Source organism: Saccopteryx bilineata, chromosome 2, assembly GCF_036850765.1.
Source record: "Saccopteryx bilineata isolate mSacBil1 chromosome 2, mSacBil1_pri_phased_curated, whole genome shotgun sequence".
Lineage (NCBI taxonomy): Eukaryota > Metazoa > Chordata > Mammalia > Chiroptera > Emballonuridae > Saccopteryx > Saccopteryx bilineata.
Genome location: NC_089491.1, coordinates 370,750,005 through 370,768,709, shown reverse-complemented (window position 1 = coordinate 370,768,709; position 18,705 = coordinate 370,750,005). Strand labels below are relative to the sequence as shown.

At 54.1% G+C, this 18,705-nt stretch overlaps 1 protein-coding gene across 2 annotated transcripts in view; it reads left to right on the top strand.

Annotated features, from left to right (window-relative positions):
- Window positions 1-13,237, top strand: part of DBF4B (DBF4B-CDC7 kinase regulatory subunit) — a 33,189-nt gene extending 19,952 nt beyond the window's left edge. Inside the window, exons 8-13 of one of the 2 annotated variants that reach the window (XM_066255390.1) lie at window positions 2,962-2,995; window positions 4,462-4,507; window positions 6,577-6,693; window positions 10,149-10,257; window positions 10,400-10,524; window positions 11,392-13,237. In XM_066255390.1, the coding sequence (XP_066111487.1) occupies window positions 2,962-2,995; window positions 4,462-4,507; window positions 6,577-6,693; window positions 10,149-10,257; window positions 10,400-10,524; window positions 11,392-12,013 (1,053 nt within the window). In that variant the 3' untranslated portion in view covers window positions 12,014-13,237. The remainder of the gene's footprint in view (window positions 1-2,961; window positions 2,996-4,461; window positions 4,508-6,576; window positions 6,694-10,148; window positions 10,258-10,399; window positions 10,525-11,391) is intronic. The other variant, XM_066255391.1, reaches the window with a different exon arrangement.
- The last annotated feature ends 5,468 nt before the right edge of the window (window positions 13,238-18,705 follow it).

Below are 18,705 nucleotides of genomic sequence, written 5' to 3'. Positions count from 1 at the left end.
GAAGGGAAATGGATGGTTTGCAAATCGTGAAGTCTGAGACACCTTTAGTAAATTGATGTCCCACCCAAGTCATCTGTTTCTGGCCATCCTAGAAAAAGGTCAGAGGAGTGCAGCCTCTTGGCTAGCTCATCCCTGGTGTACATAGCCTGTCCCGTCCTCCCTGTGCTACCTGCAAATCCTCGTGGTCCACGGAGGCATTCACTGCCACCTGGGCCGCGGATAGCCCTGGCCCAGCTAAAACATAAATGCCCATGGCCGCTGCCAGGCTGCCTTTCTGGGGACACCTCTCAGCCTGGGACTGAGCATGCAGATAGCATGGGTGGGGGAGGGGGCTGCCATATTCCAAATTCTGGTTTGGCTTTTTCTTTGCTGGAGTTAGAACTGTGTGTATCACCTCAAAGAGCCTGGGCTGGCCTGACCAGGCAGTGGCACAGTGGATAGAGCATAGGACTGGGATGTGGAAGGACCCAGGTTCGAGACCCCGTGGTCACCAGCTTGAGCATGGGCTCATCTGGTTTGAGCAAAGCTCACCAGCTTGAACCCAAGGTCACTGGCTCGAGCAAGGGGTTACTCAGTCTGCTGTAGCCCCACGGTCAAGGCATATATGAGAAAGCAATCAATGAACAACTAAGGTGTCGCAACGAAAAATTGATGATTGATGCTTCTCATCTCTCTCCGTTCCTGTCTGTCTCTATCTATCCCTCTCTCTGACTCTTGCTCTGTCTCAGTAAAAAAAATAATAATAATAAATAAAAATTAAAAAAAAAGAAAAGAGCCTGGGCTGACTGACTGGTGATGGCACAGTGGGTAGGGTATCAACCTGGGACAGTGAGGTTTGAAACGCCGAGATCACCAGTTTCAGCACAGGCTCAACAACTGGAGCACAGGCTTGCTGGCTTGAAGCCAAAGGTCGCTGGCTTAAGCAAGGGGTCACTGGCTCACCTGAAACCTCCCGGTCAAGGCACATATGAGAACCAATCAATGAACAACTAAGGTGCCACAACTATGAGTTGATGCTTCTCATCTCTCCCTTCCTGTCTCTGTCTGTCTCTCTGTTTCTGTGTCTGTTTCTTGCTAAAAAATAAAAATAAAAAGAGGCCTGACTGGTGGCGCAGTGGATAAAACGTTGACCAGGAACACTGAGGTAGCCAGTTTGAAACCCTGCGCTTGCCTGGTCAAGGCACATATGGGAGTTGATGTTTCCTTCTCCCCCCTTCTCTCTCTCTCTCTCCCCCCCCTCCCCCTCCCCCTCCCTCTCCCTCTCCCTCTCCCTCTCCCTCTCCCTCTCCCTCTCCCTCTCCCTCTCCCTCTCCCTCTCCCTCTCCCTCTCCCTCTCCCTCTCCCTCTCCCTCTCCCTCTCTCTCCTCTCTAAAATGAATAAACAAAAAAAATTTTTTTTAAAAAAAGAGAGAAAGAGAGAGCCCAGGCTGATTTAAAGCCATGGTGCTCTCACCCAGCCGGAATCTGAGGAAGGGCTTAACCCTGCAGGTCTGCCCAGGGCCTGGTGCCCAGGAGCAGGACCAAGAGCAGTAGCAGAGCACCCGCTCAAAAAGGGAGCCTGACCTCAGCACCCTTGCCCTGCACCCTCTGGTCCTGGGGTCTTCGAGGTTTGCTGCTGTGCTCCGTCAGTCTGCATGTCACAGCTGGGAAAGGTACACAGTGAAAGTCTCCAGTGTGTGTTCCCCGGCCACCAAGCCCCTCCCTGAGATGAGCAGCTTGAACAGTTTGTCAAGTATCCTTCCAAGATTCCGTGCGTTATAGCAGAGGGGTCAAAAACTCCTTTTATGCAAATGTACAGTATTTTTACTAGGCTTTGTTCACTGACTACTCTATTTTGTAGATACCTGGGAGTCTTTTGGAGCGAGCTCTGGGTGCAGTCCGCTGACACGCACCGGGATGTGAAAGGCCCTGGGCTGTCTTGCCCAGGAGGTGTGGCCTGGAGCAGGGGTTGGCTGCTATGGATTCACTGTCTCTGTCTTTTTTTTTTTTTTTTTTTTTTATTTTTCTGAAGTTGGAAACGGGGAGGCAGTCAGACAGACCCGCATGCACCTGACCAGGATCCACCCGGCATGCCCACCAGGGGGCGATGCTCTGCCCATCTGGGGCATTGCTCTGTTGTGACCAGAGCCATTCTAGCGCCTGAGACAGAGGCCATGGAGCCATCCTCAGCACCCAGACCAACTTTGCTCCAGTGGAGCCTTGGCTGCGGGAGGGGAAGAGAGAGACAGAGAGGAAGGAGGGGGGGGGGGGATGGAGAAGCAGATGGGCGCTTCTCCTGTGTGCCCTGGCCAGGAATCGAATCCAGGACTCCTGCACGCCAGGCCGACGCTCTACCGCTGAGCCAACCGGCCAGGGCCTGGCTCTCTCTTATTGCCCCTTCCCCAACTCTTACTGCTTTTGTTCTTTCTTTCTTTTTTAGTTTTTAATATTAGCTTTGTTTCACCTTGGCCTAAATATTGGTTTTGACCTACAGTCAGGTAGAGCAAAGCAAAGCAAAGGCACTGTCTTCCCCCTTGTCCTGTAAGCTGACCTGGAACGGCAGCATGCCTGGGTGTCCTTGGGCTTACAAGCCGCCCCCATCTTGTAAGAGTGATCACCTACTCTGCGTCAGGCCTGTCACCTGCCCCTACGGATTTGTGCCACATCCCAGGAGGCGGGAGTGCTGTTCCCATCCCAGGTGGCACAGCTCCGCTTCCTGCCAGGCCTGCGGGACTCCACAGCTTTGCTGTTGGTCCAGCCTGTGTTCCCTCCTCAAAGTCAGCTTGAGATTCACACCCAGTGCCCACTCGCTGCGTCCCTGGGGAGGCGGGGAGCCACTGTACTCGGATCAGCTCTAGCTCAGGGCCCGGCCGACAACAGGAAGCAAAGTGGGGCAGCCTCACAGCTACTCCACTCAGCGGCCCCGTTCCCTGACCCCCGCGGCTCCCTCACATCCGTAACCTATTTTCCCTTTCCATTTAGGGAACATGTCCAGCAGAGTCAAGAACGCGGAGAGGTCAGTGTGGTAGCTGTTCCTCATCTAATTGCGGTCCCTCCCTTCCTAAATGCTTGCCCGCGACTCCCTCGGTGGCAGCATCTGCTCACTTTTCTGCGGCAGGGAGCAAGTCCAGGTTGTGTTGTCCCATCCTGTTTCCAGGGCCCGGGCTTTGGAGAGGACAGGGCAGGAGAAGGGGTCCACAGACAGTCTAGAGCGGCGGGGCTGGGGCTTTCCTTTAGAGCCCAGACCCCATGCGGTTGCTTGCTCCCACATCCTCTGGCTGTTCCTGGCCGGCAGCTGGCGTTCCGCATCGTTTTCCTTCTGATTCAGAAGCAGTTTGGAGTGGGCAGATGAACAGCTGCCTACCACTTCTAGAAATGCCAAACTCCCTGAAATTGACAAACAGGCAGATTGACAGGCCCAGTTCCCAACTCCTCTTGGACAGCAGGAGAGTTTCTCCCCCTGGGTGTTTCTCCCAAAGATGCTCTTTAAGTGGCATTTATTCATGCACAAGCAGGAGCCAAGAAAAGTCACTTGGCACCTTTCTTGTTCGAAATTTAAGGAAATCTGTGGGGGAATTGATTTTAATACTGTCTCAGTTAATTAGATAAGGAATCGCCCCGAAAAAAGTAATTAATGGGAGCTGCTGCCGTGCAAGAGGAAAAGCTGCCTTTTTTTTTTCCCTTGGGTACCAGCGGCCTCCTCGAACAGGTCTAGAGGCTTGAGGTGCCAGCCTCTTCGGAGATTTGGTGGCTGTTAGTTCTGCCCAGGCTTCCAGCCCCTTTGGCAGGACTTCTGGTCACTGTGGGAAGGTAGAAATAGCTCTTAATGCCTAAGTGATGTTCTACCCTGTGCAAAATAACTAGCTGGTCTGGGATGGATCTGTTGATTAAATGACTTCAAATTTGTCCTCCCAGAACCCTTGTGCCCTATTTTTTTCAGGAACCATATTTCACCTTTGATGTGTTTTTACCATCCCTCTGCTAAGATTTCTGAATACCCTTTAGCTCTCTTTCTCTCTGCTCCTCTCCCCGCAGAAAACCGTGGTCCTCATGGGAGTTCTGCCTGAGCGTGTTCACGGGCCCCTCAGGATTCTGAAACACCAGGAGTAAAGGTTTTCGCAGAAACCAGCAGGGGCTGGGTTTCTCCCACTCAGCCAGGTTTCTGATAGGCAGTTGACAGCTTCCAGAATCCATGTGTAGGAGGGTCCTCTGTCCTGCTGAGGAGGGCACGCTTAGGATTTCGGCACCCTACAGCCTCTCCCCTCAAAAGTGGAATTCTTTCTCCCAGGGTAGAGGCCGGGAGAGATGGTCGCAGATGCCTCACCTCTGCCAGGCGGAAAGGCGCACCTCGGGCCAACGTGTGTTCTGGCTCTGGGAGGCTCTTGGGCCTTGGCAGGGCCTCACCTAAGTGCTTCCTGTGTGTGCGGTATGGGCCCTGCACTGCGCAGACTGATGGCTAATGCATGCGCTCTTCCTTTCCAGTGGCCAGGCTGAAAGCACCATTCCTCAAAATTGAAGATGAGAGCAGGTGAGTGAAGCCTCCTCCCTCTTCGCTCACCCCCACCAGGACATGAAGGAGAGGTCCCAAGCTGATGTGGGGTCAGGGAGCCCCTCTGCCCCACAGCTCCGCCTATCCTTGACGTGGAGGAGCCTCGCGGAGGCCAGGAGGAGCCTCTGGGGCAGCAGGGCACAGCTGGTACTCCTCTTGGCCGTGAGTCGGAGGTTAATGACCCTGTGTGGGAATGACCTCCTTGTAATGCTCTGCTTTTATGAGCTCGTGCTGTCTCAGCCGGGCTCGTTTCTCCGCGTCTGCTCCTGGTATATGGCGGCTGTTGCACCCGTGGAGAGCTAGTACAGTTCATTTTGGCCAAAGTGAGGGTCCTCAGGGTGGTGCTGGGATCCCCTTGCACTTGAAGAAGTGCTTCTGTTCTGCTGTGCAGAACCCCCTCTGGCACGTGGCATCTCACGACAGCCCTCGGTGGGACAGTCCATCCTCTTCCTAGTGGGGAAACCGAGGTCAGAGAAAGTGAGGATTTTCACAGAGCCACTCTACTGATGACATTTAGGTGTCCTCACTGTCCTGCCTGGAGCCTTCTCCACTCTGCCCTGTCCACCATTGGGCCCCTTTTTACCTGGAGCAGCAGGGTCATGTTGATGACCTGATGAGCTTTTAGCCATCGGGGTCATCACTGACTCTAGTACGTACTAGATCAGAAGTCCATGTGAATCTGTAATTATCTCAGAAGGGTTTTGAAGGGAAAATGTCTATGTGTAGCAGAGGGTTCTGGGACCAGAATTGTCTGGGCCCCTCAGCCTCACGCAGAACAGCTAAAGACCCAGCGCCATGAGCCTGACATGCCTGCCCGTGCTCCAGATGGGCCAGAGTCCCTTCTCAGCCCCTGCACACAGTACAGAATTGGCTTTGGTGGCCCAAAACTGAATAGGAAGAATACAAGGATGGCAGTGAGGCACTGTCTTCTCCAGTTCTGGTGGGGTGGGGAGCATGTCCGTCAATCCCAGCCCCCTCACAACCAGTTAAATACACGTAGTCATGACTCATACACGGCGGCTGAGAGACACAGCCAATGCCTAAAGCTCTCTCCCTGCACATGGCAGGTACAAGTGATGCCACTGTCACTGGAGGAGGGTACTTGTGTGCCCCTAGCATCAGAGGCAACAAGAGAGCCAAGCGAAGCTGAGGTTTCTTGTAATTCTTTTTATGTGTAGTTCTGAAGCAGGTGCTCCTCAAAGCCTGATAGCCTTACCAGCCTCACTATTCCAGCCTCCTAAGCAGAAACAAAACAACATTGAAGAAAAAATGGGGTGCCAGGGCGTGGGGGCACCCCTTCTCTTTGAGGGTCCAGTAAATGTTAGTTCACTCCTGAGGCCCCAGGGTGCTCACTGTGCCACCCAGGAGCCGTGGCCAGCACTCTTTCTGGAACGTGGGCCACGGCACCCCAGTTACGTTGGCGGGGCTTGCTGAGTGTCCACACATCATCAGGTCTGTCTCCAAGCCGGAACGTGAGCAACTTGAGGCAGACCACCAGCACTTCTCAGCGTGGGTCAGACTGCGCCTCTTTTCTGCTCAGAACACTGACCTTCCGAGGGGCGGAGGACCAGCCCAGAGCAGAAGTGCTGCTCTTCTGCTCTGAGTAGGAAAATCACTGCACTGGTTTCCCTTCATTAGATTCTGTGAGGCTAAAGTTCTCAAAGGTTGTTTTAGGGTCAAGAAACAAAATGGGAAGGTGGGAAGGACTAGATCAGGAGGTGGGAGCGGTGACTTCCAGGCTGCTCTGGCCACACACTGGCTGTGAGCTTCGGTGAGTTCTAGAACTGCTTGGGCTTCGTTTACTCCACTTGTCCACTCAGCTCAGGGTGGCTGTAGGACTCAGATGAGGCAGTGAGTGTAACAAGCTTGGAAAGGAGACAGGGAGAGCAAAGTACTAACTTTACCTCGTACTGCGGATCAGGGTTTGTTAGGACCTAGAAGCTGTGCAGTGCGGGTCTGCTTTATCGGCATTGGAACTAGGGAGTGGGCTGCCGCCCTTGCTCATCCTCTCCCCACTGTGGTCAAAGTGGCAGTTTTGTGTGTTTCAGGAAGTTTCGTCCTTTCCACCATCAGTTTAAATCCTTTCCTGAAATTTCTTTTCTGGGACCCAAAGACGCAAGTCCCTTTGAGGCCCTGACGACCCCGGGCGGCTCGCACCATACCAGGTGGGTCTTTCTGGTTCCTGAATAACAAGGCTGGTTACAGGCCAAGTCCTTCTCCTCAAGGACCTGCTGGTCAGATTTGGGAATGGCCATGTGTTAGCTCCTTAGGCGAAATCTATTCTGGGAACTTAGCCCAGAGAAGAGAGACCTGAGGAGTGTTCTCCATCCCTCCTGGAGCATTTGATTTGTGTTCAGAGGACAACAGGCTGGTTTCTGAAACTCTGGTCTATAACTCGCCTTCATCAGAGTCCCCTGTGTGCCATTAAAAATGCAGGTTTCGCCTGACCTGTGGTGGCACAGTGGATAAAGCGTCAACCTGGAAACGCTGAGGTTGCCGGTTCAAAGCCCTGGGCTTCCCTGGTCAAGGCACATATGGGAGTTGATGCTTCCTGCTCTTCCCCCCTTCTCTCTCTCTCTCTCTCTCTCTCCCCCCCCTCTATAATGAATAAATAAAATTTAAAAAAATGCAGGTTTCTGGACCCGACTTCACACCCACCGAATCACAATCTCTGGTGATGGGGCCCCAATAGCTGCGTCCTCCCAAGCGTCCTGGGTGATTTGCTGCACATCGGAATTGGAGGCCTTTGGGCTAAACATAAGGAATGACTAAGTGGCAGGGAACCTAGGGGACCTCCTGCATTATGTGGCCCAGAGTGGCTTAGCATCTTATTGGTATCCCTACTCTGCCGATGTGCGAGGTGTGAACCTTCACCGACCAGGGTGCAGAAGGAACAGAGTTTGGTTGATGGACTAGATGCCTTCTCAGACCCTTTCTGACTTCTGGGCCACAGAGTTAGTTCACAGACCAGGAGAACAGGACAGAGCGGACTCAGCCTGAGGGGTCCCAGGGCCAAGGAGGGCCTGCAGGTTCCGTAGCTGACAAAGATGGCGGGGTCAGGAAGTAGTGCACATGGGAGGGGAAGCAGAAGGGGACGTGGCAGTAGGTGGAAGGGAGACAGGAGAAAACAAGGTGATGTCCAGGTGCCCTTCACACCCCTGCTAGAAGGTGCAAGGGACACAGAGGGAGCCAGCAGGGACGCGGTGGGTGTGGGGCGTGTAGGCGGTGCCAGCCTGGGAGGGCCTCGTGTGGGGGATCGAGGGATTGTAATGGGCAGGTGGGGATGCAGTGAAGCTTCCGTATCTGCACGTTGAGAGTGCGTTGGCCAGGGCTCCGTGGTGTGTGTGTGTGTGTGTGTGTGTGTGTGTGTGTGTGTAAACTCTGTGGAAGGAAACGTTGAAAGGGTTTTTTTGTTGTTGTTTTACTAATTAGAAAGAGGTAGAAGCAGAAACTGATTTGTTCCACTTACTTATGCATCAGTTGATTCCTATATGTGCCCTGACTGGAAGTTGAACCTGCAATCTTGGTGTATCCAGATGATGATCTAACCAATTGAGCTTCCCAGCCAGGGCAAAATGTTTAACTTTTTAAATTTAAAAATTGCCTGACCAGGCAGTGATGCAATGGGTGGGGTGTCGGCCTGGGACGCAGAGGACCCAGGTTTGGGTCCCCAAGGTTGTTGGCTTGAGCACAGGCTCATCCTGTTTGAGCATGAGGTCACTGGCTTGAGCATGGGATCATGGACATGACCCTGTGGTTGCTACCTTGAAGCCCATGGTTGCTGGCTTGAGCCCAAAAGTCACTGGCGTAAAGTGCAAGGTCTCTGGCTTGAGCAAGGGGTCACTCTGCTGGAGCCCCCTGGTCAAGGCATTTATGAGAAAGCAATCAGTGAACAATTAGGGTGCTACAACAAAGAATTGATGTTTCTCATCTCTCTCCCTTGTCTGTCCCTGTCTGTCCTTCTCTCTGTCTCTGTCTCTCTAGCTAAATATATATATATATATATATATAATTTTCATTCAAAATTCAAGCATTACGAAGGGTTTAAACTGAGAAGTCTCCCACACCCATCTTCAAATCTCCAAATCATGGACCTATCCTCCAGAGATACTTTATGTACACAGAAGTACATCGGGTAGCCTAACATTCACTGTGCTGGATCTTGACTTACTCTATCTTAGATTAATTTCTTATCAATACAAAAAAGCATGCTTATTCCCTTTTATGACGCAGGGTATCCCATTGCATGAGTTTACTGTATTGAGATTATTTTCAGTCTTTTGCTATTATCAATATAAATAAAGCTGCAGTGAGCCTGACCTGTGGGGGCACAATGGATAGGGCGTTGACCTGGAACGCTGAGGTCGCTGGTTCAGGACCCTGCACTTGTCTGGTCAAGGCACATGTGGGAGTTGATGCTTCCTGCTCCTCCCCCCTTTCTCTCTCTCTCTGTCTCTCACTATTCTCTAAAGTGAGTAAATAAAAATTTAAAAAAAAATTTAAATACTCTTAAAAAAAATAAAGTCTTGTTCAGAGAAAATTTGGTTGTTCAAGTATGTTTGTAGAATAAGTTCCTAAAAGTGGAAATGCTGGCCGAAGGGTGTCTGAATTTATAGTTTTGATAAATGCGGCCAAATTGCTCTTCATGGAGGTGATGGCAGTAAACATTCTGACCCACCCTGGAGAGAGCCTGTTTCCCCTCCCCTGTCTGATACCAAGACCTCTCAGACTTGTTGACTTGGAGTTTATCAGCTTTTTTCTATGTTATCTGGGTTTTGTGTCAGAGTTAGAAAGTCCTTAAAGGGGAATATTTTGAATTTGTTGAGTTTGCTAGGACAGCCCAATAGCAATGCCCTATGATTTTAGAAATACGGGACTGAAATTCAGACAAGAAGTCAGGTTTGAGAAAGATTTGAAAGTCCTCAGGGGACTCACCAGCTTGAGCGTGGGATCATAGACATGACCCCGTGGGCCCTGTGGTCACTGGCTTGAGCCCAAAGGTCACTGGCTTGAGCAAGGGGTCACTGGCTCGGCTGGAGCCCCCCCCCCCCGTCAAGGCACATATTAGAAAGCAATCAATGAACAACTAAGGTGCCACAACTATGAGTTGATGCTTTTCTTCTCTCTCCCTTCCTGTCTGTCTCCTTTAAAAAAAATAAAGTCCTCAGTTAAGGTGGCAGCTGTGCAAGGGACAAGTAAGCATAAAGGAGGGGACAGACTGAAGCAGGGAAGGGTACGTGTAAGGTGGAGGGCGTCCGAGGAGTCCAGTCTCCGTGCCGCTGGGAGGCCTTTCCCCTTTCAGTCTGCAGGCCAAAGGAACGGGTCTGGGTATGAGCACAGAGCTGGAACTGTCCTTCAAGGGGTTCTTGCTGCCATGCACCACCACCTCTTTTCACCTGTATTTTGAGGTGCGAGAGCTAGGACAGGCTGCCCGTGGGGAGGTCTCTTTCCCTGTTGTCCCACAGTGGTGCCGCGCGTGGGCAGGCCTGCCTGTGCCTGTCCAGCTCCGTGGCCATTTCAGTCCATTCCTTCCCTGGCCGGAGCTCCAGGCCCTGGAATGGCAGTTTCTCTCTGAGGGCCTCAACAGTGACCACTGTCCCCCACCCTGTAACCTCCCCAGAGAACCCAAGGACCGAGAGCCAGGCCCACACTCGGCCAGCCACCCCATGCCCAGGAGGAAGAGGGGGTACTGCGAGTGCTGCCAGGAGGCCTTTGAGGAGCTCCAGAGGGTGAGCCCCTTCCACTAAGCGGTTCTCCCCAGACTGTTCTGAGACAGCACTTCCTGCCCAGTCGCCCTGGTGTGGCTGGGGGGTCTGTTGTCCCCCTACCCTGGCCTTGTCTAATGCCTTGCCTCCTCTCACCCCTGGGTAGCATCTCCAGGGTGCTCGGCACCAGGGCTTTGCCCTAGAAGCCCACCTGTATGCGGAAGTTGATCGGATCATCACCCAGCTGAGCCAGAGCTTTGCGGACACCCCCTGCTGGGCCAGCCTTCCCAGGTGAGCGCCGGGGTGGCCCAGGCGCGGGTGGCGGCTCCGCAGCCTCGCTCCCGCTGCTGCCGCTCTGAGTGGCAGGGAGCTCTCAGGTTGGTGGCAGCACCAACCAGGCTGTGGCATTTTTCTCTTTCCTTACCTTTCTTTCCCATCATCTTCCCTTTTGTTTGTTTTGGTGACCAGAGGTAGGAAAGACCTCCTTTGGTGGCTTTGGACCTGGGTCAGAGCACCGCTCCCTTCTAACACGTGGGCATCGCCACAGTATGGAGGGCTGGGAGCATTCAGCAACTGCACTCCCGGCCATGTGGCTGGTCACGAGCCTGTCTGGCCTTCTAGAAGTGTGGAAGGGGGATTCCAAAGTCCCTCCCACGTGGCTGAAGAGCAAGGTCTTTCTGCCTTTCTAGAAGTTACCTCCAGAAAGAAAGATTGCAGGGGGTTCTTGGAATTCCAGGGCTCTCTGAGCTTCCACCAAGGAGCTGCGGCTTCATCTCTCAGCCCAAGTCTGTCTCGGGCCTCCCTTCCGGGGCCCAGCTTAGACAGCCAGGCTCTGTGCTGCTTCCTCCAGCCGCCAAAGGGCCCAGCCTCCTCTGAAGTTATTAAATGGAACGGCCTCTAACCTGTTCCACTGGCCAGCCCTGACCACAGGCTACAGAGCCGAGGGAGGTGCAGACAGCACTGGCCACTGCTGCAGGGTCAGTCCCAAAGAGGGGGTGTTTTACAGGGCCCCAGAGTGGGCAGGTCTCCCCGAAACCCTAGAAGAGTAGTACCATGTGTGCCCCGCCCCGTGCCCTCAGCCCAGCCAGGGAGGATCCCAGCTTACCGCCTGCTTTGGGGTTGAGCCTTGTGGCCCACAGGGTATTTCTGTCCCTGCAGGCACCCAGGCTCCCCAGCTTCAGATTGTGACCCTCTGTGTCCTGAGACTCTGCCTCCCAGCCAGCCCTCCTGTGGCGGGGCAGCGCCTCCCAGGATGAGGGAGGAAGACGACCACCAGGATCCAGGCATCCTAGAACAGGCTGGGACGGTGGGCAGCACGAAGGCACCAGCTGAGCATGTGGGGGCTGGAGAGACACCTGGACCAGTAGCAAGCTGCCAAGACCTGAAGGGATCTGTTGATGTCATTGTGGACCCCCCAGGGACACTGGTGTCCAGGAGCCCTACGTACCAGTGCCTCCTGACCAGCTCTGGTCTTGCGGACCTCTCCTCTGGCCCAGACCCGGCACTTGTTGGCCACAAGCGGAAGATTCAGTTCCCCAGTGGCAATGCGGAAAAGAGGTCAGGGATGTCCTGGCCACAGGCCTCATTCTTTGTCCCAAGAGCCCTCAGCCAGTGTGACACCAGGACAACCCATGGCAGACATCTCTTCTCTCCTCCAGACCATGAGTCCAGGCCTCTAACCTCCCTTCTGACCTTGTGCCACCCACAGACCAGCCTCTCCCTCTCAGACCCCTTACCCTGGCAGCTCACGGACAGGTCTGCAGAGCTCTGGACTCCATAGCCCTCCTGGCCTGGGGGAGGCTATTCCCCAGGATCTGAGGATTGTGAGTGTGCAGCCCCTAGACCTCTCAGCAGACTGACCAGCTTCCCAGATGTTCTGCAGCCCCAGGCCAGCCGTCAGCACACCTGCACTCAGCTGCAGGCACGTAACCCCCAACCCCCAAGAGGACCTGCAGAGAGCCAGGCTCCCTCTCTCCCCCCGACCCTCTGCCAGCCCCTGCCTCCCAGCACCAGCAGCAAACTGTTCCTATGAGTCCCCTCCGGCACTCAGTTTGGGGGAGGGGGCAGACGGCTCCTAGCTTGAGGGCCAGACGCACAGATACAAGTCCACCTCTACAGCGAGCAGTGCCACAGGGCCTCTCCAGTGGAGCCAGAGGAGCCTGGGGACTGGCCTTTGAAGTCCAGGTGAACAGCTGTTGTCATGGCCAAGCTCTGAGTGGGCCGAGCCAGTCCTCCCACCCACCCAGTCTTCAGGTAGGACCAGGAGAACCTGGGCCTGGGGGCTGTCCTGTCCCACCCCTCCCTCCAGCCATGTTCCCAGCTGGGCAGTGATCTGTGAAGGGCTTGTCCAGCCATGGCCAGCTGCCCACTTGCCAGGAGGCAGAGGCAAGATTGGCATAGGACAGGATCACAAAGAAGCTGGAGCCGCAGGAACCCTGGCCTGGCTTCCTGTCCCTTTGCAGGCACTGGCCTCTTTGCAGAGCCAGGGTTAGTGTTCCCCACCCCCACCCAGCCTCCTTTCCACAAGCCTGTGGCTCTCCTGCTTTCCAAAGTGCTGTGGTGTCCCCTCCCCCAGCCCCCCACGCTGTGCACACATCCTCAGGAACATACGAAGCAGAGGAGGGCTTGGCTGCAGCGCTCACAGCTCCCGCCCCCTGCACTTGGTGGGCCCAGCTCTCACCTTTCCCCTGAGCCCAAGATGTGGCCAGATGCCCCTCTGGGGACAGGCCCCTCTCTGCTCTTCCCCGCCTCCATCTGGGCTGCCCACCGGGTTCTGTTCCAGGGTCAGTGGCTCACCTGCCAACTTCTCCATCACCCCCCCCCCTCCCCAAGGACCTCCCCCCATTTCTTTCAGCCAAGCCATTAATCTGGAGACAGAGATGGGTTTGCTATCGATTCTTTGGCCACATTTTTTTATTACATTTTGTACTGTGGTTCTTCTCACCCTTCTCTGCCTCTGCGTGTTTGTCTCTTTAAATGTTGAAGCTACCAGAAGCCTGGTGCCATTCTGTTCTCATTTTGGAGGAAGAAAGGGGGGCCTAGCTGCGGGTGAGGACCTGAGCTGTTAGTTTGGAAATAGAGCAACTGTGTATACACCCATCACAGAGGTCATGGTTGGCCTTTTTGTGCCATTCCTGTTAATTTCACAATCTTGGTTCAAGAACTGTAAATAAATTTGTTAATAACAAATAGCAAAGCACTGGGGCTAGAGAACAGTGTTGGGCCTTCAGTGACCCGAGGCAGTGCCGAGGGCCAGTTGACATGGACAGTATAACTGACTAGCAGGACAGGAGCCTCCTGCAGGTGAGAGAGGCCTGTGTGAGTTCCCCCCGCCAGGGCTGGTGGGGCCGCTGTGTCCTGTCCTCAGGACTTGACGGCTGCTTGCTGAGTGGTCACCGTGGAGGGCATGTTCACCAGCCTCTCCCAGGGAAACCCTTTGCTCTGACTAGGACCCTGCTGAGGGCCTTCTCCCCTTCCCTGGGTCCCAGAGGATGGCTTCCTTCTGGTCCCTGGTGTGACACATTGTGATGCTTCATCCCCAGTACCTTTGCATGACACTGCCACTCTGGATGAGAAGTACCCCTCAGCCCTTCCTCCGATACTCACGTGCTGCTTACACCACTCACCATACCAGGTTCTGACACTCATCGCCACCTGGCCAGGACCTCATGTCCAACTGTGTGGCCTTCCCCTCCCATCTCAACTACGTGACCTTGGTTACATCTCAGCCAGGGCAAGCCCAAGGGTACACCCCAGAGCCACAGCCATGTCTCTGTTCAGGCCACCAGGTTATAAATTCAGGAGGGCCCAGGACAGGTGGGTGCTAATTGACATAGTGGCCCCTCCGTGGCTCCTTGACATGACTTAATACCTGCTCCGTCTTAGCCAGTGATCTGAACTCGGACTCAGGCACCGCCTCTCATCCCTCTTCAACATCTGACTCTCAAAGGAAGCAGTGTCCTTCCAAGTCAGGCTGTCCCTGTGCTCTCCAGCCACCCCAGCCAGCCCTGCCGCTTGCCTCCTCGGATTCGCCACCTCTCCTTCCCTCTGCCTGAAAACTCTGGCCCAGAAAACGCTTGCATTGATCCAGTAGCTTGAAGGATGCTCCCTCCTGTTTTCTGGATACTTCTGTCTACAGCCACCGCCTTCTTGTCTCACCCCTTCCCCGTTCAAACCTCCATCTCGAAGCACTCGGCTGGGACTGCATCCCAGGGCCAGTGGATAACCTGCTAATTACCAAATTTGGGTTCCTTTTCTCCTCTCCCACCTTGAAACCTGGGTCCCCTACTTCGGCAGCCCCAGATTAGCTTGTTCCCCTCAAGTGCACTCATTCTGCATTAGCCTGAGATGTCCGTCCTGAGTTGTTCCCAGAGATCTAATGAGCCCTCCAGCCCTCACTACCTCCCCAGGAGGGGTCTGGGACCCCTCTCACCTGTGGACACTGACTTTCACTCCTTGAAGTTGTGACCTGAGTTGGTATCTTCAACCCTGACCTCTTGAATTTTTTTTTTAAGTTAAATTTCTTGGGGTGACATTGGTCAATAAGAATACATAGGTTTCCGGACCAGGCAGTGGCGCAGTGGATAGAGCATCGGACTGGGATGCTGAGGACCCAGGTTCAAGACCCCGAGGTCGCCAGCTTGAGCACGGGCTCATCTGGTTTGAGCAAGGCTCACCAGCTTGGACCCAAGCTCATCTCTCTCTCTTTTTTTTTTTTTTTTTTTACAGAGACAGAGAGTCAGAGAGAGGGATAGAAAGGAACAGACAGACAGGAACAAAGAGAGATGAGAAACATCAATCATCAGTTTTTCATTGTGACACCTTAGTTGTTCATTGATTGCTTTCTCATATGTGCCTTGACCGCGGGCCTTCAGCAGACCGAGTAACCCCTTGCTCGAGCCAGTGACCTTGGGTTCCAGCTGGTGAGCTTTTTTTTTTTTTTTTTTTTTTTTTTTTTTGGCTCAAGCCAGATGAGCCCGCGCTCAAGCTGGCAACCTCGGGGTCTCAAACCTGGGTCCTCTGCATCCCAGTCCGACGCTCTATCCACTGCGCCACTGCCTGGTCAGGCTGCTTCTCATCTCTTCATTCCTATCTGTCTGTCCCTGTCTGTCCCTTGCTCTGTCTCAGGTTTCAGGGAAACCTCTCTATAGCATTTGAACTGTTGACTGTGCTGTGTGCTCATCACCCAAAGTCAAATCATTTTCCATCACCATATATTTGTCCCACTTTACTCCCCTTCCCCTTTTAATTCTAATCTTCACCTGTGCTAGGTGGGAAGGCAGACCTAACCACCACCTCAACTTACACTGTGACTTTGAGCAAGTCCCTTGACTACTCTGAACCTTGGTTTCCTTATCTAAGTAAGGGGCTTCAATGAGATGATTTCAAAGGTCCTTCCTTCCAACAGTAAAATACCATGACCTCCAATAAATCCCTTATACCCCTCCCGATCTACTGCCACCAGACCGACAGACCTAGGAACTCATTCCTAGCCCAAGACTGACCCCTTCCCATGTCATGTCTTTCCTGGCATTCTCTAACTCCTCTCCCCTCAGCCACTCCAACTGGTCCCAGGTCCTCCTGTCCACTCTGCTGACCGGCCTCCCCTTACACCCAGCCTCCTGGATTGTCTGCCCTGCCTCCCACCACCCCCGACCCCACTCAGCTAGGCTGATCCACTTGTCTATGGCCACATTGAGTCTTTTGCTCTGGTCCCCAACCTGGAATGCCCCACTCTCCAAGTTTATATTCCATATTCCCCATGAACCTTATATATTCCCCCCTGCCACTTTAACCTTTGGCAAACTCCTGAAGCCTAGTTTTTTAAATCTGAAAATGGAGGTAGTAACAGTAGTTGCTATCTCACTAGGAATTCACAGAATTAAATCATATGTTTGTGAGGGTCTGGACACAAAGCTTGGCACATTGTAAATACTCAATAATCACCACGACCACCGCCACCCCACCCACCCCCTGCACATGCTCAGCTGTGAGGCCTTCCTCCTAGACGTCTTCACTAAGCAACCTTGGGACAGCTCTCTGACCCGCATCTGCATCTCCCGTGTAAATTTGTGGATGTCACCTCATCCCTGCGCCCCCCATTATCTGGCGGCGGTTTCCCAGAACTCTTGGGTCCCTTATGTGGGAGAGAAGGGGCAGTGAGGTGGGTGCTGCACCCCCATAGCATGTCAGGCCTTTGGGGGCATGACTACATTTGTGTGCTATGAACCTCTCAAAAGATGGGTGTCCCCCCAGGGTCCTGGCACCCTGAATGTCTCAGAGCTCCAGAGACTAAAGAAGGGGGCTACTCAGAAAACGTGGGAAGAAGCACGAGGCTCCCTTCAAGTGACAAAAGCAGGGTGGGAGGACAGATAATGGGCTGGGACCTGGGCGAAAGGAGAATGAACTTCCTGTCCCAGTGCTGTAGGTATTTCTGCTGCTCCCCACCCATCAACATCTTGTCAGCAGACATAGTCTCTCCTTGCTGTGGGTAGAGAAGGCCTTCAGGTCCCCAAGCCATAAAGGAGTCCCTTAGGTCCTGGACTTTCTCCTTGGCACCTTAAGGTCAACACGAATGGTGTGGCCCCTTCTGTGCACCAGGCACTGCTCTGAGCACTTGAGGCCCATCAGCTCGTTTGTCCCCCAGTGGCACTGTGAGGAGGTTTCTAACCCCCTTTCCACAGATGAGGAAACAGACTCAGAGAGGTTAAGGGACTTGCTCAAGGTCACATAGACATTAACCAGAATTGGGATCACACTGGGTGCCTGGAGAGCCAAGTCCTGCTCTTACCCACCACACCGCCCTGCCCTCTTGCATGGCGTGGTCTCCCCTGCAGGCCCCGCAGATGTTACAGGGCCTGAACATCTGTTGGCAGGAATCACTGCCCCGCACTCTGCCCTAGGACTGGGGCAGCTGACGCCCCTCCCTTACCTGCAGCTGCTGGGACTAGGTCTTGGCTCCACACAACCCGGCTTGGCCCCTGTGCAGTCCAGTGGGAGAGAAGAATTGGCTGAAGGGCAGGGAGAACTGTATGTTGCGGAGAGAAGCCCCAGACCTCCTGGTTGTGGGAGCTCCTGAGGGTGGTCTGAGGACCAGAGCCAAACAGCTTCCTCAGCAGGATTGACCCCGAGGGTGACATCAAGACAAACAGTGGCCACCAGCCTCTAATTTCTAGAGTTCCCAGGCCTCCTCTTGCAGAAAACAAGCAGTGGGGCAGAGGGACCCAAGGAGCCCACCCTCGCAGTGGGGTTGGGGTGGGATCCCCGTGGTGAGAGGAGAGATGTCTCTCCAGCCTCCCTCAGGAGAGAGGGTGGGGGAGGGAACAGAAACGCTTCCAGCTTGAGAGAGGCTTGCAGCTTGTAGCAGGGCTGACATGGAAGACACAATGGGGGGCCTCGGGTTGGGGAGCGGGGTCTGGCCAGGGGAGAGTCAAGATGCCCAGCTGGACCTACTTAGAGCTGGGGAACCCAGGAAGATAAGGAACTGTTGGGGGCTGAGGGCCGTAGGTCGCGCCTCCTCTGGGGCTGGCCCAGAGAGCGCACCAGAGAGAAGTCACTCTGGAGGTTCGGGAAGCTCTCCCCAGCAAGAAGCCCAAGGAACCAGGGCCACAGAAGTGATAGCAATGTGACTCAGTCTTGGAGGGTCAGGCCAAGATTGGGCTTACTGTGTGGTCCTGGGCGTGTTGGAGGAGGGGATCCAGGCTCCACCAGGCCAGGGGCCCTCCACTGTGAAACAACAAACCGAGCTGTCCTCTGGAAGGCACATCAGATCGGGGCTCACTGACTTGGCCCTGGAACATGGCACAGGTGGGGTAGGACAGACACACCCTGGTGGTGTGGGGGAGGGCGAGTGAGATAGATGGACCAGTCCCTTCTAGGTCCGAGATAAGAGGCAGAGGTAGGGATAGGGGTAGTGAGAGAAGAGTGGGACCCTCTCTGGGATTGCACTTTCACTGACCAGCTAGCTGTGTGACTTTGGGAAGCTCAAGCTGCCTCTTATAGCCTCAGTTTCCCCATCTGTAGAATGAAGAGCACAGTCTCTCCCTCCTGGGTAATTGTGGGTTACCAGGGAATATCACATAGTAGGTCCTCATCCTCAAGAACCCCCTCACCCCTAAGAGGTTTCCACGATGTCTCCAGAGTGAAGGAACAATTGGTTCAGCCTTGCTGAGCATCTGGGTCTGCAATGGCAGGTGGTTGGGAGTAGGGAATCACCTGTTCCTGTTCCCAGCATTGATGTCAGTGACTCCTGGGAAATCGCCTCCTCACCTCTCCTGGGCCTAAAATAGAGTCGGGGGGGGGGGGGGGGGTTGTCACAAGCCAGAGGCAGCTTCTCCATTCCTGGTGGAGGCCCTGGGTCCCCAGGGACACAGAGGACCCAGGAAGGGGTTCCCTGCCTCCACTCTGTTTTTCAGTAATCTGTGGTTTTCCAGAGTGGGTTCAAGGAGTCTCTGGCTTTGGGCACAAGGTCAA